This window comes from Amorphotheca resinae (assembly GCF_003019875.1).
Source record: "Amorphotheca resinae ATCC 22711 unplaced genomic scaffold M430scaffold_7, whole genome shotgun sequence".
Classification (NCBI taxonomy): domain Eukaryota; kingdom Fungi; phylum Ascomycota; class Leotiomycetes; order Helotiales; family Amorphothecaceae; genus Amorphotheca; species Amorphotheca resinae.
Window position 1 is genome coordinate 649,091 of NW_020194477.1, and position 19,942 is coordinate 669,032.

Consider the following 19,942-nt stretch of genomic DNA (forward strand, 5'->3'; position numbering starts at 1 on the left):
CAGCTCGATTATTCCTCCTCGCGACCACACTTCAAATCGACATCTACTCCGCGTGGCTGAGGGGATTCGCAATGGCATATCTAGCTCCTATTCACAGGCCAAGCAGTGTGCGCCATGCTCTCAAGCTAAATCTTCTAGACCCGGAGGAGGAATGCCTTGTACTTGCGTAAGAGTGAAGGCCAAACTAGTCTATTGATGCCCAGCTAACTTACGCACAGGAAAGCAAACAGAGTGGAGATATGGACCTTGTCACCAGAAGGTCTGGTGATGGTTCACTCCCAAGCCATCTGCGGCCGTGTCTCAATGCTCGAAAAGATCCGGCCCGCTGGAGCCACGACCGACCACCTCTTCATAGGCACCCTCCGATTCCAATACTTCACTGTGGTTTGGAATCCCGAAACACGGCAGCTCGATACCGTTCAATCGTTTGTTGATGTGGCGGAGAGGCATGTGGCAGCTTCACAAAGCCGGGATAGATGCCATGTAGATCCCACGGGTCGACAGTTGGTTATGGAGCTCTTTGAAGGCATTTTAAACCTCGTCAAGATCGTCAAGCCTCGGAAGGAAGGGATGGGTTACTTGGACACCCCCGAACAGATTCGAATCACGGAGCTTAAGGTCCGGGCGATGACATTTCTCTATACAGAGACGAAGCAACCGAAACTCGCGATATTGTACGACACCGCGAAGAACCCCCCAGATTTGCGACTAGCTACATATAGAGTGACAGATGAGAAGGGACAGTACTTGCCGTTCGATCCGAATAGGAATCGGGAGAACGACATTGGGGATTTGGATATGGGTGCTAGCCATCTCATACCGGTTCCAAAGGGCGAAGTAGAACAAAGGAGATACATTGTTAGGAACGCAGCGTCAGCGAAAGCACAACTAGGCGGGGTTATTGTGGTTGGTGAGACGAAGATGACATATTTGGACGACGAGAGTAAGGCAATAGTGGAGTACGCGCTAGAAGAAGCTTCGATTTTCGTCGCCTGGGAACGATATGATGACTTGAACTATCTGTTGGCGGATGATTACGCTCGCCTTCATCTGTTAACACTTACTGTCGATGGTGCTGTGGTGACGGGTATGAGGATGCGAGTACTGGGGAAGATCACCAAAGCTACGGTGATGGTACATATGGGGGATGGTGTCCTCTATATCGCTTCTCACGAGGGGGACTCTCAGGTTGTCCGTCTAAGCCTCGAACCAGATGAACCTAGCATTGAAGTTTTGCAAACTATGGCAAATGTCGCCCCTATCTTGGATTTCGCTGTCATGGACATGGGTGGCCGAGATGGGGAAACTCAGACGAACGAGTACTCGTCAGGCCAGGCTAGACTAGTGACTGGCAGTGGAGCATGGGAAGGGGGAAGTCTGAGAAGTATCCGAAGCGGAGTGGGATTGGAAGATGTTGGTATCCTGGCTGATATGGAGGATATAAGCGGCCTTTTCTCCCTACGTTCAAATGAAGGATCCCAAGCCGATGATATAGCAATCGTCTCGTTCCCAGTCGAAACCCGCGTGTTCAAATTCGATTCGCAAGGGGAAGTTGAAGAACTGGAGAGCTTTAGAGGGTTTTCACTTGACCAACCCACTCTATTGGCAAGGAATCTACCTAGGGGCTTGATGTTACAAGTCACTACCTCATCAGCCACACTTCTTGGTACCAATGGCATCGGTTCGCGGTGGACACCACCTCCCGGCCAGACAATTACAGCTGCCTCTGCAAGTGACGATTATCTGTTGCTTTCGGCGAATGGTATCACTCTGGTTTCACTGGATATTCAGCGGGGTCTGCAAGAGGTTGCAGTGCAGAATCTGGGGAATGAGAATCAAGTAGCATGCATTCACGTTCCTGATCAGATCCCAAACATTGGGGCCGTTGGGTTCTGGAAATCTGGGTCGGTCTCAATCCTGAATCTAACAAATCTGGAGGTTCTTTATTCCGAGGATCTTCGCAGAATAGATAGTACATCTATTCCTAGAAATATAGCCTTGACTCAAGTGCTTCCTGAAGCCTTTTATGGGCCAACCTTATTCGTCGCTATGGAGGACGGCATTGTACTAACGTTCAATGTTGACAAGAGCGACTATTCGCTGTCGGGCAGGAAAAGCATCGTTCTCGGGACGCAGCAAGCTCAGTTCCAGATCCTACCACGGAAGGATGGTCTCTTCAACGTGTTTGCAACTTGCGAACATCCTAGCCTGATCTACGGATCTGAGGGTCGGATCGTCTACTCTGCTGTCACGGCCGAGAATGCAACACATGTCTGCTCGTTTAACAGCGAAGCGTACCCCAATTCAATTGTGGTGGCCACGCCCGAGAACCTGAAGATCTCTCAGATCGATTCCGAAAGAAGGACGCATGTCAGAACGCTTCCAATAGGTGAGACGGTCAGGAGACTCTGTTACTCACCCAAAGAGCGGGCTTTCGGTATTGGCTGTATCAAGAGAGAACTAGTCAAGGGAGAAGAAATTATTACCAACAGCTTCAGGCTCGTGGAGGACGTTGTGTTTGGAGAGATGGGCAGGCCTTTTATTCTTCGAGACACGAACGGCGATGAGCTGATCGAGTGTATCATTCGTGCCGAACTCCCAACTGAATACGGCGACAAGGCACCTGTGGAGAGGTTCATCGTCGGGACAAGCTACGTGGATGACGAGACCAAGGATACCAATGTAGGGGGTCGAATACTGGTCTTCGGGGTTGACAGCGAAAGCAACCCTTATCTGGTTATGAGCCACGTATTGAAGGGCGCATGCAGAACCCTCGCCATCCTCGATGGGAAAATCGTGGCTGGTTTAGTCAAGACAGTCGTGATGTACAGATACGAAGAAACGACCGAAGCGTCAGCACGGCTAGTAAAATTAGCCACCTACCGGACATCGACATGCCCCATTGCCCTAGACGTTTCCGGGAACATCATCGCCGTAGGAGACGTGATGAAATCCATCTCCCTAGTAGAATACACGCCCGGGAAAGAAGGCCTCCCCGACAAGCTCGAAGAAGTAGCCAGGCACATGGAATCCTCCTGGACGACGTCCGTCGCACATATCGAAGGACACTCTTATCTCACAAGCGACCAATATGGAAACCTCCTAGTGCTGAGACGTAACGTGAACGGCGTCACGCTGGAGGATCGCAAGAGGATGGAGATGACTAGCGAGATGAATCTTGGGGAGCCTGTCAACAAGATCGTTCAGATCCAGGTCGAGCCCTCTCCGAATGCTATGGTTATCCCCAAGGCATTCCTAGCTACTGTAAGTTGTTCCCCTCCCATCCCTACACAATAACAAACTAACCTTCCACCCTCTACGCATATACAGACCGAAGGATCCATCTACCTCTTCTCCCTAATCTCGCCCAGCTCGCAAGACCTACTCATGCGACTCCAAGACCGGATGAGCAGCACGATCCGCACGCTCGGCGATCTCGACTTCATGCAGTACCGCTCCTTCAAGAGCGATACCGTGGAGCACGACGCCCCGTATCGCTTCGTGGATGGTGAGCTGATTGAGAGGTTTTTGGATCTGGCAGATCATGTGCAGGAGGAGATTTGTAGGGGGTTGGGACCGAGTGTTGAGGATTTGAGGAATTTGGTCGAGGAGTTGAAGAGGTTGCATTAGCTGGATGGATGGATGGATGGATGGTAAGAGGAGGAGGAGGAAGAAGAGGGGGGCGAGGTGTGATGAACAAATTATATGAAGAAACAAATACTGAGCCCCGAGGTCGTCAGGTCGGGGTCTGCATATTCTGGGGCGTCGGAGCGTTGATCAAGCAAGATAGGTACGTTTCAATGGTTTGAATGAAACACAAAGATATCTTTGTAGAATGCAATTCCTGATCCATTCATCCATTCATCTCATTTCATGTGATTTGACTTGATTTACTTTGCTTGCTATGCTACTGTACCATACGTAACTCATGCAAGCTCAAGGCTCTTCCCCCCCAAGATATCGGTACACGACGGAGAAATCCCTCCCCTTGCAGTCCTCCTGCTCAGCCGCAGCTTCGTAGACTTCTCGAGCCTTTCCACCAAGTTCGAGTCGTGCTCCGGCTTGCTCTGCAGCCTGGATAGCAAGATTCAGATCCTTCTTCATGAGAGAGATTCCGAAGCCGCCGGCGTAATCTCTATTTGCCGGAGCGGTTGGCACCACTCCCTTGACAGGATTGTTGACTTCACTGGGCCAGCACCTTCCGGTGCTGACATTGATCAAGTTACTGAGGACCTTGGGATCGAGGCCCCATTTGATACCGAGATTCATGGCTTCAGCAGTGGCAATGTTGTTGATGGCAAGAAGGTAGTTGTTTGCGAGCTTCCCAGAGAGACCAGCTCCTTGGGGACCACAATGCAAGACTTTTTTACCCATCTTCAGGAGAATAGGTTCTACGCGTGGTAACAGCGACTCTGGGCCGCCTAGCATAAAGGTCAATGTTCCTGCGGTGGCGCCTACAACGCCTCCAGACATAGGTGCATCAACAAATCTTCCTTGCTGCGTAGTATGTACAGCATTAGCGACTTCCCTAGACGAGGTGGGGTCAATTGTAGAGCAATCGATGAACAGACGATCCGGGTTAGCGACATGTTCTGTTGATAGCAGGGGCCTGAGGATCTGGCCGAAGACATTGTTCACGTGTGAAGGCTCTGGAAGGACAGTGATGGTTGTTTCCTATGAGAGCTAGTAAGCAAGCTGACGATTATATGTGTAGAAAAGGCCACGGTATGAAGTGGTTCCAAAAAGAATCATCAGAGGATTGGCTTTGTATATTTAGAATCATGCAAAAGTCGCCCAAGACGGGCGACCCCAACTTAGATCATTGTAATAGGACAAACTCATCACTTAAAGGTTTCCGCAAGGAAGGCAAAACAAAAAGAATAAGAGCAAGATAAAGGGGTATGAGACTTACGGAGTCCTCGGCGGCTTCCCGCACATGCGCCGCAACTTGCACAGCAGCCCCGTTTGACAATGCCTTCGTCTCGTCGGCGAACCTTTGAACCACTTCACTGTTGACATCATAGATTCGGAGGGTATCGGTAGGAGATAACTTTGCTTGCAGGTTTCTGGCCATGTTATAACCTGCTCTCAGTCAGCGATTGAAGCAAGCAATGGTGGCGTGACGCGAAGACATACCCATCTGACCGAGGCCGATAAACCCGTATTGGGCCTGACGTCCCAGCGATGCTGAGAAGGACCTGCGCGGTGCAGGTTTAAGCAGCGAGCGCACCCGGGGTGCAGATATCCTGACGTTTGATCTCATGGCTGTGATGTGAAAGGAAGATTGGACAACCAGGAAGAGGGGAAGCCGGGACATAAGAAGGAATTGCGTAGGTGGCCGCTTGTGACAGCTGAACTCTGTGTGGGGAGATGGGGGAGATGGGGAAACGGGGTAACCGAGCTAAGGCCCATCTAGCACAACCGGAGTCCCGAGGCTATCCGGTGTTGTGGCCTTATTAAAGACGCTGTTAGCCTGAGGCTCCCAGGAAGGGTCTCGCCCGTGCCTGGTGCCGCCATGGGCCCCAGTCATTCAGTGCCCTCAGAAATGATCTGCATTCTGCATCGGCCACCGACTTTGGAGCCCTCGATGCGGAGGAGCTTGCTGTGGGATGAGTGCGTTAGTCGGATAGCATTGATGGCAGGAGAACCATTGTAATATGAGGAGAAGAGGCAATGAAGAAAAGAAAGAAAGAGAAAGAGAACGGTTGGGAAAAGAAGTATTTAAAGGAAAATTCCCAGTGGAAGAAACGAAGAAATTCTAGACCCGTAAGCGAAACAGGGATATTTCCGGTTACACGTGATTAGTGCCACATGACCAGCCGCCCTCCCCACCGTTTTCCTTCCTTGCTGACTGCACCCTGAAACCTAGGGAGGTAAAGTACCAAGGGCCTTGGGAAGCTGCCGGGTCAAATGGTCTTTACACACACCTCCCTATGTAAGTAAGTCTACATGTCTAAAGCTACAGAGCGATACTCCTCTCTGGGTCACTTACAAAACTGTTACAAGGTACAACTAATTCTTCAGCTATTAGTTTCCATGACATGCTGTATCTACCTCTTCTTCTTACTCCCAGCATCCATGATCCCGATCACCTCCTCTAACGCCCGGGCAGCCCTGGCTTCTCTCTCTCTAAATCCTCGGTTAAACATCTCCGGGAGAAGCATCTTGCTATTCGCATGCTCAGCCGCAAACCCGATCTCCGCTGAATTACCCAGCCTCTCTCTCGTGACTCGCACCGCCTCTTCCAACAACTCTGTGCCGACGCCAGTCCCTCTATACCTCTGTTTCGTCGTCCAAGCTCTCACAATACCTCTCCCGCCCGTCTTCCCACCTTTCGACTTCTTCCTCCCGTTTCCATTCCCATTTCTTTCTAAACGCAGAATTAAGGCGCCAATAAGCTGTTCCCCATACCGAGACCCAATAATTGTATCTTCCTCGCCATCCTGGTTCTTCATGAACTTCCAGTTGAATTCTTCAGCCAGTTGGACGTACCCGCTCGTCCAACCTTGGACGACCACCAGCAGTGCCATTGTAATCCCCGCACACGTTGTAACCATAATTAAAATATCACTTGTGGTCTTGTAGATAAACAGGCTCGTAATTGCCAGGAGAAAAATGTATGCCGCAATAATTACGGGATGGTATATGATAGCGACGGAGGCCAATTGACGTTGTTGAGCAATAGAGTCAGCAACTAGTTTTAAAGCCGCGACTTTATCGGCTTCGGATGTGAGGATTGCAGTTGTGAGCGTCGGGATTGAGTCAAGAGAGTTGGGGGGAAGAGAAGCTTCGTCTTCGGCGTTAGAGGTCATGGTTGCCAGGGAAGATGGTTGTAGGGGAGGGAGAGCTTGTGAGGAATATGGATCGAGGAGAGGCGTCGACGCGTTTGAATTGAGTGTCGAGGCAGGGAGCAGGACGAGGTTTGCTCGTAAGAAGGAGAAGAAAGCTATGAAGCAGTGAGCGAGAGTGGTTGCAATTTTCAGTGCCATGCTTGTAAAAATTGTTTACAGTTAAAATTTCTTAAAAGGCTCTTATGAAATACCTTGGTCTAAACCGGGATCTGAAACGCACAAGAAGAGTCTGTTTCCCGAAACAGAGTCGTGCTAGCCATGGAAAAGAAGTCGAGCTGAGGGTGATTTCTGGTCGGGTGTACACTCTGTGAAGACCAAGGTTCGAGATCACAGAAGGGGAGAGATGACGGAAAGGTAAAGGAAAGAGAAAAAGGAAGAGGGCGTATTCTTTCTCCAGTATTAGCAGATGAAGAAATACTAACCAGCACTGGTCTTGAATCCAGGAACAGCGTTCATCCTGTCGGCAACAGTGTTGCTGGTGTGTCCATTTCGCAGATCGAGCTCCTTGATGAGCACGCGTCCACTCATGATGACTCAAAGCCGTGTGGCCCTAGGACCTTGTAGTGTGATTGGCAGACCGAGAAGAAAAGATTCCCCCCGAAGCTAGATGGTATTTTCCGGATGGTGCGTGTTGTTGGAGTTCTTATATATGTCGAGAGCGTTGTTGCGAATAGTTTCCGCACGTGCGTATAATTGGCTCAATTTTGCTCTCTTATCGCGAATCCACTAGCCTTATCACGCCAGCAACGGCGAGGCGCCCCGTACCCCATACTATACTATATCGTGCAACAAATACCTGGAGGACATGCTCCGTAGCACGCGGGTAGGGCCTAGCTGCCCAAGGGAAGAAATGGCTGCGTCGGGAATGCTGTAATGATTACGTTGTATCAAGCGAGACGAAGATAACTGATAACTACCGTAGCTGGGGTTGTACTGTAGTATAAGTTCATCAGCGCAGCTCTCAATCCACAAGTGACCTCCAGACTCTGGGGGAAGCAGACGGAATATGAGCTCTTGGATCTATTCCAAACCTCCAACCATCTCATAGCCCTCTCTCCGGAAGAGCGGGTCGAGTCCTGCGGTAAGTACTGTTGAGTATCTCTGCTATAAGATCCTCTCCCGCTGGTTCTAGGATCCCCAGCATCAGCCACATCTGGTACCGTAGACATCGGCACGATCAGGGATTAGAACCCCAGGATGTCAGAGCCCGTACGGTCCTGTACCAGGATATAATCGATAACATGTGCGCATGCTGCACGTCAGCCACTGGGGGATCTGGACCCGCTGGCACGATGCTTTTTCGTGGGAGGGGTATAGTAGAGTTTGTTTTTCCCAAAGTCCAAGCCCTTGGCATATTCGAATAGTAAGTCCTGTATGTTCGAAGTCTTGGCCTTTTTGCGATAGAGACTGCTTCAACAAACGAGGGAATCCAACTTCGGACACATGAAGGCGGCGGCAATATAATAATACCCGAGACCCGTGCCGTTTCGAGATCAGTGCGCATCGGATAGGGTTGAGCCTCATCATCTAAGATCCCCTAGCGGGTAGTTTACTGTAGAGATACCGTATATATTTATCACCATCGTGATAATATCGGCCGTGTTATCTCTGCTTCAGCAAAAGGGAAAGACATGATTCGACAGTTCTCTTATGTAACGAAATAACGCTGCGTTCTCCTTCGCCGATTAGCCGGTCGGGAGAAGGAGGGGGAGCTTATCAACCACTCGACCCCACTATCACTGGGCCGAGTAACGGAACGATATTAAGCATGGAGACCACTTCATATGTCTTGTCTTCTCCTCTCGTTTTCTCCCTCGTCAACTCTCAATCCTCCATCTTGAATTTTGCAAGTACCGATACCTGAAGAATAGCAGACATGACCTGGGAGAAAATCGCAGAGGACAAGAAGAACCGCATCGCGGCCTCGATTCCGCCGGCATGGCGCATCGAGTCGCTGCCCACCGAGGACTCGGTGATGGGGTATCCCAAGACTAGTAGCATTATGTCTGCTGAGGAGCTAGACATCACCGAGTCCAGCGCCGCGGATTTGGTCGCGAAGATAGCCGCCGGAAAGTTGACCTCTGTTGCAGTCACGACTGCCTTCTGCAAGAGGGCTGCGCTGGCTCATCAATTGACCAACTGTGCTCTTGAATTCTTCCCTGAGATGGCTTTGGCACGTGCTCAGGAACTCGACGACTACTACCAGAAAACCGGCAAGACCGTTGGACCTCTTCATGGTCTCCCCATCTCTCTCAAGGACCAGTTCCGCATCAAGGTAAGTCTGTAGTCGTCAACTGGGTGGCTCGAGGCTGATTTTCCAGGGGCTGGAAACGTCCATGGGCTATGTCTCGTGGGTTGGAAAATACGACACGGAAGACTCAGTTCTGGTCACGCTTCTCCGGAAAGCTGGAGCGGTGTTCTATGTCAAGACCAACGTGCCCCAGAGCTTGATGGTCTGTGAGACCATCAACAATGTCACTGGTCGAACTGTCAACCCGCGGAACAAGAACTGGTCATGTGGTGGCAGTTCAGGAGGTGAGGGAGCTATCGTTGGGTTCCGTGGTGCAATCATTGGAGTTGGTACTGACATTGGTAAGTTCAAGTCTGGCATTGACTTGTTGAAATATTCTTAACCCGTCTTGTCCAGGTGGAAGCATTCGTGTCCCTTCAGCATTTAATTTCCTTTACGGTCTTCGCCCCTCACACGGCCGATTACCATATGCAAAGATGGCCAAGTAAGTACCTGAGTCTCTGGGAACAAGATTCAGGGACAAAAAGACTAACACTAGTCAGCTCCATGGAAGGTCAAGAAACGGTACACAGTGTCTGTGGCCCCCTGACACACTCAGTCAAAGGTAATACCAACATACTATGTCATGTATTCCAACTGAACGAAACTCTTCTTTAGATATGCGCTTGTTCGTCACCTCCGTGCTTGCTGAAGAGCCGTGGAAGTACGACTCAAAAGTGATCCCCATGCCATGGAGACAGTCAGAAGCAGATGTTATCAAGTCAAAGTTGTCTTCCGGTGGGCTGACAATCGGATATTACAACTGTGACGGCAACGTATGTTCCTCTCCAACACTAGAAGTACGCATCTCTCATGACACGTGCAGGTTCTCCCACACCCGCCCATCCTCCGTGGCGTTGAGACCGTTGTGTCCACCCTCAAGAAAGCCGGCCACGACGTTGTAGAATGGACTCCCTACAAGCACGACTACGCCTTCGACCTCATCAACGGCATCTACGCCGGGGACGGCGGTACCGACATCTTCAACACGCTCAAGGAATCCGGCGAGCCCGCGATCCCGAACATTGCCGACCTGGTCAACCCCTCGCTGCCCAAAGTCGACGTCAACAGCCTCTGGGACATCCAGCTCAAGAAATGGGCCTACCAATCCGAGTACCTCGAGAAGTTCCGCCTCGCCGAAGAGAAGCTCGGCAAGGAGATCGACGCCCTCATCGCCCCCGTCGCGCCCACGGCTGCCGTGCGCCACAACCAGTTCAAGTACTACGGCTACGCGAGTGCCATCAACCTCCTAGATTTCACGAGCGTCGTCGTGCCCGTGACCTGGGCGGACAAGAATCTCGACAAGAAGAAAGAGGGATACGAACCCCTCAACCCGCTCGATAAGCTGGTGCAGGATGAATGTGAGTTAAAAAACTCTCTTCCTAGACGACAGATGGGAGAAGACCGGTTCGCTAATATAGAGCAGATGATCCTGAGGCGTACCATGGCGCCCCTGTAGCGGTCCAGATCGTGGGTCGGAGATTAACGGAGGAGAGAATCATGGCCATCGCGGAGGAGATTGGGAGATTGTTGGGTAATGAGATCACGCCATAAGCTGGGACTGCGGGGTTTGCGCAGAGAGAAAATCAGGAACTGTGTCTAAGGGGTACAATCGCTTTGCTGAACAGGAACACCCGCTTTACACTCAAAAAGGGGGAAGAGTACGATGATGCATGGTTAACACAGTTGGACACTTGTTGTTGATCAACGAGGAAAATCTTTCTAACCGAGTAAATAAAACAAAATAAAACTCTCTCATCGAGTTGAGAGTCTAGTACGAGATGACTTCTGCGATCCATTGAGGAGCGGGGTCTGCTCCGTGAGTCCGTCCTCCACGTTCGCACCGCCTTCATCGTCCGTCTCGACGTCTACCCTCGGGCTTTGGATATATCCTACAATGCAGGTCGCGTTTGGCTACACAGACGGGGTTAGTTCATCTTCACGGCCAGAAGAAAGATTGATTGGTAGATACTCACCACGCTTCCTTCCACGCCCAGCTTTTCTCTCCTCGCCTTCACCTCGAAGCAGATGCCCATAACCAGAAGACATCCCTGCAAACATCCCGTGACCAGAAACACGCCCCAAGTACTCCACCCTTCGATACCCAATCTCGCGGCCAGGCTTGCAGACCAGACAAAGCTGCCCGGGGTCTGGATCAGCATCATTGGTATACTCAAGCTTCCAACATGGCCAAGATTGTACGTCATCCAAATCTGCGGCACGTATTGTATCGCAGCCAATATCGTAGCCGAAATCCCCAACAGATTGGCCCACGCGCCCAAATAATGCGGACGCGATAGCGCCAATGCCGCGCTTATCAAGATCGTAGCCAAACCATGGAGCAGGCAAACAAACGCAACCGTAACCGCCGTGCGCCACGTATATTGAATCTCCTCCCCAGCCTCCGGGTCTGCCGCCCCCGCGTCTCGGGGGAAGAACACGAGAAAGAGTATGAGGCTGCCACAGGTCAGTTAGGACCCGGAATTTCCAACGGCAGCAAGGGAATCAATCTTACATCACCGTGAAGCAAAACCACTGTACGCCGACCTGGGCAATTCCTAACAGTCCAGCCACGCACTCAAATGCACTGACAGTCTTGCAGCATGCTACGTCGGCGCGAGACGCCGGAAGCACAAGTATATTGGCGAAAGCGCATGTGCCGGACGTGGTGCCCAGAAGGACGAAGTAGGGAGAGATGCCTTCGGAGGTTCCGCGCGCGATGATCCGATAGTGCTGCGGAAGATAGGAGACTAGGATTCCGAGGAGAATGAAACTATATTGATCGTGTCAGTTGTGTTTTGGCAGCTTATACTTAAGTACGTAGGGTAACTTACATGGACAGTGCTAGATTGAGATAGCTAGGCGTTTGGAGTTTCTCACATCGTCCGGCAGCCCAGTCGGAGTCTAGGCTGTGAAGAATATCCATAGCTATTAGGGTAGGTAGGTATCGTCAACATTCGAAATTATTGTTTGGATGTTGACGAGTGACGGTGACGAAAGGTAAAGGAAACAGAGGTAAGTGACTAGTTACGCGCGGGAGTACGTCGGACCTTTTCCAACCGATCCGCTTAACTCCTTTAGGCTATTTAACTACTTCTGCCGTTTCTGGGGTTTGCTTTAGCTCCCGCTCGGTTAGCATGCAGGCCCCCCTTTTGTATGTTCATCATTTGGTTTATATTTCACTACCTTACCTTACCTAATCTGCCTTAAGGTATCCCATTCTAATTCTAGAATATCTGATTCGGAGTCCCAGATTTATCCTCTAGACGTAGGGCACTACTTGATATCTTATGCTAGTCCGTTCTTTGGTATGGTCTCTGTAGGTGAGGTTACAACTACCTCCTTGCTGCCGATTGCTGAGTTAGCAGCCGTAACTACCGCCAGGCCCTGTGATGTGTTGGCTTGCTACCGACGCGTACGAGGGACCCTGGGGAGTCGCTGTATATAGCCTTGAAGACGCTACGATATACTTATTAGTAGTGGAACCCCTTATCCTTATACTACTGGCCGGTGAAGAGCCTGCAAAGCTACCTGTCGAGCTACCTATAGAGCTACTTATAGAGCCGTCTACGTAGATAGGTCGATAGTCCAAGTGGTGAACAAAGCGAGCCCGAGCCGACGTTTTCTGTAGCTTGGAGAACGCTTTCGGCACAGCGTTGGCGGTGACGCGCGGCAGTACTTTTGGAGAAATCGATTGTCGGTAGCATCAAAGGAAGAACTGCCCAAACACCCCTCTTAGTGATACTGTCCCAGAAGCCTGGGCAATATTGCATTAATAGGGACTCTGATGAATTACAGTTAAACATGCAGCACCAATCCACAGGATGGATTCAACGTTAGAGACCCCGACCCCGCCGCTTGTAGCCTCCACGACCGAAACATACTGCTGTAGCATCAAGGAATCCAGGCTGCGAGAGAGAAGGCTTCAACATGACGATTCCGCGGAAACTCGATCCCTTTCCCCGGTAGAAGAAAGCGAGGGCGATTCAGAGGTTAATTATTTCAAAAGCGTTCAATGGTAGGCTGTTGACCCCCTCCAGGTACACCGCGTATTCTAATGGCTATCAATCAGGTCACCAGACGGAACCACTCTCCTGGCCTCCAGCGCAGATAACACAATACGAACTTTCATTCTCCCCCCAACTCTTCTCGATGACCACTCAGCCCCGATATCCCTCACCCCGTATACAACGCACACACACCCCACAAGCATCAACTGCCTGGCTCCATACCCACATTTCACTCTCTCCGAACCGACCACTACTCTCTACCTTTCCACACCCGCCGACCTTCCCATCCGCCTCACAAACTGCCTATCCCAATATCCAACTCCCGTCTCCACATACCAATTAATCTCCCCCACAACCGAAGCCTACCAAACGCCGTCCTCGATCCTCTGGTCTCGCGACGGGTCTCATTTCCTCACCGGCACCGACTGCCTCATTGCCCTATTCGACATATCGAGGAATGGCGAGGGTCCCGCGACTAGACTACCGACCATCCCATCTAAGCGGCATAAGATGAAAGGCGGCGGAGTTGGCATGCGAGGGATCGTATCCGCGCTGTCCATCCAGCCATCCTCTCCCGACGAGCCCGCGGCCGGGATGCTAGCAGCCGGGACTTGGACACGCTGGGTCGGGCTTTATGACACGGCAGGCATGGGTGGTACTGTAGCGACGTGGAGCATCGCGGAAGCGGCGGATACGCATGCCGGGATTGGGGGTACGGGCATTACGCAGACGCTCTGGAGCAGTTGTGGGAGATATCTGTACGTGGTTGAGAGGAGGAGCAGGGGGGTTCTAGTATTCGATGTCCGCGTCATGGGGAAGCTTCTGGCGTGGTTAGAAGGCAGGGAAGCAGAGACGAATCAGCGCTTGGGGGTGGATGTGTTTGAGGGACAGAACGGGAGGGAGATCTGGGCTGGTGGCGTGGATGGCGTGGTAAGGGTTTGGGAGGGAGTTGGGCAGACTGAGGGCGGCTTGAAGAGAACCTGGGAGTGGAAGGCTCATGATGGTAAGTTTTGTTCTTGCAGTTCGTTGTTAGGGGATTGTGCTAATCAGAAATTTGCAGATCCCGTCTCCTCGACGGTGGTGCACAGCTCCGGCACTGTGGTTGCTACTTGCTCTGGGCAGAGGACCCCACTACTCTCTGATGAGGATGATATAAGCAGCGATGAAGAGGAAAGTGATAGTGATGCAAGTTCGGGTGATCAGTCAACTCGCTCTCCTAGGTCAACAGGCCGAACACCAGATAACAGCATAAAAGTATGGAGCTTATGACACCTATCTCGGTAACTCGCAAAGTATGTGTGATCTCCTTACTTTAAATCTAGCAAAGATTGCCTGCCTGCATCCTCAGATAAAGCACGGCCAACAAATCAGCTAATATAGCAAGATTTAAATCAATCAGTCTTCAGTACCCAGCGATCCCTTATTCCCACCTGGCGTCTAAAACGGAACTAACCCTCTCCATCAATCGCCTACCGCACAATTGACCAAACCTCTCAATCCTCTGCTCTCTCCCCATCTCAACAAACGCAGTCAACCCAAACTGGCCTGCCTTACTAGGACTCCGTGGATCGACACCCTCGGGTGCTTTAACAGCGGCAATGATAACCTGGGCGGCAAAAGCATTCAAGCCCGCTCGTCTCAGAAACAGCTCCCAATGCGTCTCCTCCTCCAGAAGACTATTCGGTGTAGCCGCATGTTGCACAATACAGCTCACGAGCCACTTCGCCATCGTCTCTTCGCCGCCCCCCACAAACCGCACCAGCACCACCATCTCGAGGCCCAAGGCAAAAGCCACGAATTCGCTGAACGCCTTGCAATCGTTCTCGTCCAGACCATTGGTGCTCTCGTCTCCCCGCGCCTCGCTCACCAGCACGACCAGCTTGTCGTAGCGCGCGCTGACCTTCTCCAGCCGGTCGCGGATCGCGGGCTTGGTTTTCTGCCCCGGGAGTGCCTTCTGCTTGATTTTCTGGAGTGTGGTGAGGATGATTCCCATAGAGGGCGAGACGATCAGGTCTGCTTCGGAGTCGAGCGGCGACGCTATGGGGGAGCGGGTCACGGAATGGGGAAGCCACGCAGTCGTGTTATGGGCTGTAAAATCCCGCTCGATGAGTGTGAGACCGGGGAGCTGCGATTCAAGGTGCTTGATCAAGGCACGGCGCTTGAGGAGAGCGGACGAGACTACGGCGCTGATTGGTGCAGTTGGGAGGTGCAGGGGAGGTGCAGGCAAAAGGTCGGGCTTCGTAACTGGAGACTTCCGCATTGGATGTTGCATTGCGGACTGATGCTGGAGCCCTGCTTGCGTTGTCTGGGCCTGAGTCTGAGCTTGCTGGGGCGGTTTGGCAAAGTGCGAACTGCTGGTAAGCTTCGGCTTCTTCGTGCCTCGGAGTTCTAGAAATGCGTCGAGGGCATTTCCAGCTGAGAATACTCCTCCCATCAATAATCCGAAGCCTTCAGAATCTACTTGATCGTCCTGCAATTTTTCAGCTTCTTGGATGGATCTCTTTTTTGGCGTGCCCTGCCTCCCTGCTGGTCTAGCTGCTATTTCGTCTGCGGTGTCAAGGCCGTGTTTCTTCAACTGGATGGGTTCTTGTCCAAGTGGATTGTCCCTCTCCTCTTCGAATTCCATCCTCCGTTTCTTAACAAGAGACGAGATATTTTGAACATCTTCCCTTCGAAACTTGCCCTTTTCTATCTCTTCTTCCTCATCCTCGTCGTCTTTGAGAATCCGCAAGCCTGGTGGCTTCCATGTTAAAGTCGAAGTATCGATGATCTGGTCATCCCCTGGTCCCTCCACGAGAACTTTCCAAACGGAATCGTCTTCGGGGTATTTCTCCTGTTGAGCGACTTGAGCTAGGCCATGCGGAAAGGGGTTCCATTTCAATTTTATCTCTCCATGTTTCCATCCAGGCCACGTTGGAAGCTCCTTGCCGATGGCGTTTTCGTTGATTATCGCTTTTAGGATAGATAAGAAGATAGCGGGGCTTTGATGCTTCTGTAATTGCTTCCACGGGGGATCTGGCAGAGAAAAGTCCATCACTGGCACTTCGACACGCGCCGTGGCATCAGCAGCTATCAATGTCTCCTGTTCGACTTGCCGGGTGGCTCTTTTAGCTGCGTCACCAAAAAGTTTCTCAAAATGAGTGTTTTGGAAAGGGTCTGACGGTGGAGAGCTTGACGGATCGAGAAGCATTTCCTCAATAAAATCACTGAAATGGACTGACTTTGGAATTGACGCGGGTATTAGTGGAGTCAATGTTTCTTCTACTTTAAGAAACTCGCGCCTGACATGTGAAGTGTCAGTGATAGGAGATGCGAGGGTATTTTCTACCGATGCCATCGGAGAATATACGTCTGCCAATCTAACTGTTTCACTTCCAGTGTAAGTGCATGATGATGTTTCATCATAATTGTTAACAGCATTTCGAATGGGTGTTGGGACATCCTGCTCAAATATATGTTTTTCAAGAGCGGATAGGTCTTCTCGAGTGAGGGATGCAGGATCGGACAAAATTGGAACTTGGAAGGCTGGGTCGGATGGTGATGGTTCATATATCTTTGGGGAAGAGGAAATCGGCGAGAGCGGCGGTGTGACAGGGTCAAGAGCAGTATTCTGCACAGAAGAGGTGTCAGTAGTCTCTTGGGGAACATTCGTTTCGTAAAGTGTGCTCACTGACCGGTTTATATTTCAGTATGCTAGACCGAACTTCTTTCTCATTAGCTTCAGTCCAATCAAGCCTAATAGCGTCTTGAATGTATTGCAACGTCTCCCTCGTAACGCTTATCTTTTCCCTCTTCAGTTCTTCAATTTTCTCAGCTCCTAGATTCCATAATCTCGGTGAGAATCCAAGGCCTTCATTCTTCTCCTCATCTAGAAGTTCCAGGGGCAGTCTCACGTTCTCAAGCTCTACTTCAAAACCCTCTCTCCTGGCGAATTCCCTGCAGTCTATTTCATGATCACTGCGCAGCAATGGCAACTCCAGACGCATCATCCTGAACTCCCTGCCACCAAGCATAGAGCGCACAATATCATCAATCAACTCATCCGGTTCCGGATTTGATACCCATGCAATCAATCGCGCTCCATCTTTCGAGATGGTGAGACGTTCATCCGTGCTATAGCTGGCCCGGAGATCCAATTGCCGGAGATGCGAATCACTCGTGAGGCTGTCACCGAAGTCTCGAAAGTCAGGTATGGGAAAGGGAGGGAAAGGCTCGGTGAGATGGTTACGAGAGAGGCCACTCAAACGTGCGTATTCGAGAGCGGAGATGTCCTCCTCCTCTTCTGCCTCCTCAACGCAGCATGGAGCAGTTGACATCTTGTATGTTGAGGGCGTGCAAGCAGAACACTAGATAAATATAGGTAGAAAATAGACAGGGAGGGAATGAACGAGAGGGGATTTTGCATGTAAAGCGGAATAAACCTATCTGCTTAGATGATATAAAAGTAGTGAAGCTGCATCAAATGTAAACATAAGCTGTGGGAGAGGCACTTTGGAGAAGGCGATGTCGCATCTCTTGCTCTTCACGTGATCCGTAGCAGGACTAAGGTGTCCACGAGACACCTTCCCCTGTGCTGCGTGAATGGAAGTCTAATACTTACAATATCATTGTAAAGAGGGAGGCCTCTTGAGCCTCCAGGATAAATACAAGTAAGAGAGCTTACCCTTTGGTAACCGGTTCTCTGTCGTCCTTGGTCTCGTGACATGGCGTGTTGAGGACGATATCACATGACAATGATCGTCCTCGCTAAAATCGGCAAAATATGGGGAAGCAAGCCGGCCAGACCGCCTCAGGGCCGAAGGATGATTTATACTTTCAGGCCCATGTCATCATCTCATCATTATTGATGTTGGAGCGCAGCACGCAAGATATCTCCCACATCGCGCAAGTGGCGGTGGAGGCAAGATCAGGATCTCCAGGGCACCAATCAGATCCGTGACTAGGCTTTGAGATCTGAACGTCTGTCGAGGGGTCAAAGGCTTGTCTAAGAGACGCATAGCGGCACAAGGAGTTAGTTCTCCCCATACATGAAGCATGGTTTCCCTCCCATGAAGCCTGGGGGGGATATTCCTGGGGATTGGTTGCACGAGCAGTACTCCGTAAAGCGGAGGGACGAGGAAAGACATGCATATGAGTTGTATATCCTTACTCTTTGCATTGCTCGGCCGGCTATGTGAGAGTTATAACGCTTTCCGGAGTACAGTAATCAGCTCAAGCCTAAAGTGGTGTGCTCGTTGACAGCGATGGTGAAATGAGGAGGTAGTCATGCTGAAGGTGGCACTCCGATTACCTTTCCTTCTATTTCCCTATATATGACGATTCCCTTCTAGTACCCTGACTTCGAATGTTCAGATTCTCAATTCATGCTAGCTTTCCGTCTACTCCAGAACCAAGCTACTTGACACTTCACTTACTGTCGAGTATTTTGATCTACTTGAAGATTCTCTATTTTAAGTCACGTCAAGTCCTCTTCAGTACATCCTCAGACTCGAACCACACCCCTCAGAGCACCCCAGTGCGTCTCATTATGGCTCCCTCCTTAGAGATCCGTGTCGAGGAGGCGGCCAGTGACATCCCTCTTCCATCAAAGGCTCCTAGTTCTGCTGTTGCTTCTTACATCCCCGGTCGTACCATCGTCGAGAAGCACGAGACATATGTCCACGACGACTTGACGCCATCCTTCCCCGACAAGCATTGGCCAGCCCTTCAAGAAGTCCCATACTCAGACAAAGGGCTCCTGGGAGATCCTTCCTTTAAGAATCTCCTCGCTGGAGCTACGGATATCTTTGACTACAACCCAAAAATTGGCACCGAAATCCATGGCGTCGATCTCGCCAACCTCTCCGACGCCGCCAAGAACGACCTCGCTCTGCTAATCGCTACACGCGGCGTTGTCTTCTTCCGCAACCAAAAGAATTTTGATATTGATGCTCAACGCAAGCTCGGTGCATACTTTGGATCTCTACACAAGCATGCCACGACAGCGGTGCCCAAGCGTGGCGACCTTGACGATGTTCACGTGGTCTATACAGATGAGAACTCAAAGGACCAACGTGCCTTGTTTTCACCATCCTTCCTCTGGCACTCGGATGTCACCTATGAGGTCCAACCGCCTTCATACACCTCACTCAAGGTCTTAACCGGCCCTCCTCGAGGCGGTGGTGGAGACACACTCTGGTCCTCTCAGTACGCAGCCTACGATGCGCTGTCCCGGCCCATGCAGAAGTATCTCGAGTCCCTCACTGCCCTCCACTCCTCGCACATGCAAGCCGAAGGCTCCAAAGCCGCCGGCCGTCCGGTCCGCCGAGCACCAATCGTCACCGAGCACCCCCTCATCCGCTCCCACCCCGTCACCGGCTGGAAATCACTCTTCTTCAACCCCGGTTTCGTGACCAAAATCGTCGGTGTCCCCAAGGTCGAGAGCGACATGATCATCAACTACCTGAACGAGGTCGTCGTCACCACCCAGGAGCTCCACGTCCGCTTCCAGTGGGGCAAGGACGATGTCGCCTTTTGGGATAACCGCGTCACGGTAAGCTTCTCCCAAATCATATCCTCTGAAGTTTTTTTTCTTTTTTTCGATATGCTGATAATCTTGTAGAATCACTCAGCTTCCTATGGTTTCGCGCCGCATCGCCGCCATGCGGTGCGCGTCTGCTGCCAGGCTGAAAGGCCTTTCCTATCCCCGGACGCTACGAGTCAGGAGGAAGATCTCGCGCGGAGATATGGTCTGCCTGTTGTGAATAAGGACGGTAGCCGACAGAGCAACTATAATGATTGAAACTGCATGA

General features: G+C 51.2%; 8 protein-coding genes across 8 annotated transcripts; 4 read left to right on the top strand and 4 right to left on the bottom strand.

The window, feature by feature from the left end:
* Positions 1 to 71: 71 nt before the first annotated feature.
* Positions 72 to 3,630, top strand: M430DRAFT_28466 (hypothetical protein; the record flags this gene model as incomplete). Its single annotated transcript, XM_024865791.1, has 3 exons — positions 72 to 166; positions 219 to 3,264; positions 3,331 to 3,630. The coding sequence occupies 3 exons, from the start codon at positions 72 to 74 to the stop codon at positions 3,628 to 3,630; spliced, it is 3,441 nt and encodes a 1,146-aa protein (XP_024720224.1).
* A 306-nt stretch (positions 3,631 to 3,936) lies between these two features.
* Positions 3,937 to 5,074, bottom strand: M430DRAFT_51065 (hypothetical protein; the record flags this gene model as incomplete). The annotated part of the gene is made up of 2 exons (XM_024868186.1): positions 3,937 to 4,674; positions 4,913 to 5,074. 2 exons carry the CDS (start codon positions 5,072 to 5,074, stop codon positions 3,937 to 3,939), a joined length of 900 nt encoding a protein of 299 aa, XP_024720225.1.
* A 916-nt stretch (positions 5,075 to 5,990) lies between these two features.
* On the bottom strand, positions 5,991 to 7,526 carry M430DRAFT_35402 (hypothetical protein). The gene is made up of 2 exons (XM_024866735.1): positions 7,274 to 7,526; positions 5,991 to 6,946 (listed from the first exon to the last, which is right to left on the bottom strand). Exons 1-2 carry the CDS (start codon positions 7,377 to 7,379, stop codon positions 6,051 to 6,053), a joined length of 1,002 nt encoding a protein of 333 aa, XP_024720226.1. The 5' UTR covers positions 7,380 to 7,526; the 3' UTR covers positions 5,991 to 6,050.
* Positions 7,527 to 8,727: 1,201 nt separating this feature from the next.
* M430DRAFT_103651 (hypothetical protein) lies at positions 8,728 to 10,695 on the top strand (the record flags this gene model as incomplete). The annotated part of the gene is made up of 7 exons (XM_024860873.1): positions 8,728 to 9,126; positions 9,173 to 9,443; positions 9,499 to 9,586; positions 9,645 to 9,706; positions 9,760 to 9,917; positions 9,968 to 10,502; positions 10,568 to 10,695. 7 exons carry the CDS (start codon positions 8,728 to 8,730, stop codon positions 10,693 to 10,695), a joined length of 1,641 nt encoding a protein of 546 aa, XP_024720227.1.
* Positions 10,696 to 10,787: 92 nt separating this feature from the next.
* Positions 10,788 to 12,128, bottom strand: M430DRAFT_122318 (hypothetical protein). Its single transcript, XM_024861841.1, has 4 exons — positions 11,976 to 12,128; positions 11,657 to 11,914; positions 11,118 to 11,598; positions 10,788 to 11,055 (listed from the first exon to the last, which is right to left on the bottom strand). The coding sequence occupies exons 1-4, from the start codon at positions 12,065 to 12,067 to the stop codon at positions 10,897 to 10,899; spliced, it is 990 nt and encodes a 329-aa protein (XP_024720228.1). The 5' UTR covers positions 12,068 to 12,128; the 3' UTR covers positions 10,788 to 10,896.
* Positions 12,129 to 12,965: 837 nt separating this feature from the next.
* M430DRAFT_19694 (hypothetical protein) lies at positions 12,966 to 14,420 on the top strand (the record flags this gene model as incomplete). Its single annotated transcript, XM_024864128.1, has 3 exons — positions 12,966 to 13,159; positions 13,214 to 14,154; positions 14,212 to 14,420. 3 exons carry the CDS (start codon positions 12,966 to 12,968, stop codon positions 14,418 to 14,420), a joined length of 1,344 nt encoding a protein of 447 aa, XP_024720229.1.
* A 151-nt stretch (positions 14,421 to 14,571) lies between these two features.
* Positions 14,572 to 17,856, bottom strand: M430DRAFT_28471 (hypothetical protein; the record flags this gene model as incomplete). Its single annotated transcript, XM_024865792.1, has 3 exons — positions 14,572 to 16,761; positions 16,826 to 17,497; positions 17,752 to 17,856. The coding sequence occupies 3 exons, from the start codon at positions 17,854 to 17,856 to the stop codon at positions 14,572 to 14,574; spliced, it is 2,967 nt and encodes a 988-aa protein (XP_024720230.1).
* Positions 17,857 to 18,678: 822 nt separating this feature from the next.
* On the top strand, positions 18,679 to 19,932 carry M430DRAFT_102774 (hypothetical protein; the record flags this gene model as incomplete). Its single annotated transcript, XM_024860819.1, has 2 exons — positions 18,679 to 19,683; positions 19,753 to 19,932. 2 exons carry the CDS (start codon positions 18,679 to 18,681, stop codon positions 19,930 to 19,932), a joined length of 1,185 nt encoding a protein of 394 aa, XP_024720231.1.
* Between the last annotated feature and the right edge of the window lie 10 nt (positions 19,933 to 19,942).

Bases quoted from the DNA above. Each gene is read 5' to 3' on its own strand.
- M430DRAFT_35402 (XM_024866735.1), bottom strand. From the start codon at position 7,379: ATGAGTGGACGCGTGCTCATCAAGGAGCTCGATCTGCGAAATGGACAC. The intron at 6,947-7,273 runs GTTAGTATTTCT...ACTGCTTCATAG, and splicing joins TGGATTCAAGACCAGTGCTG to CTTTCTTCTCCTTCTTACGA.
- M430DRAFT_122318 (XM_024861841.1), bottom strand. From the start codon at position 12,067: ATGGATATTCTTCACAGCCTAGACTCCGACTGGGCTGCCGGACGATGT. The intron at 11,915-11,975 runs GTAAGTTACCCT...CGATCAATATAG, and splicing joins CTCAATCTAGCACTGTCCAT to TTTCATTCTCCTCGGAATCC. The intron at 11,056-11,117 runs GTGAGTATCTAC...CCGTCTGTGTAG, and splicing joins TGGGCGTGGAAGGAAGCGTG to CCAAACGCGACCTGCATTGT.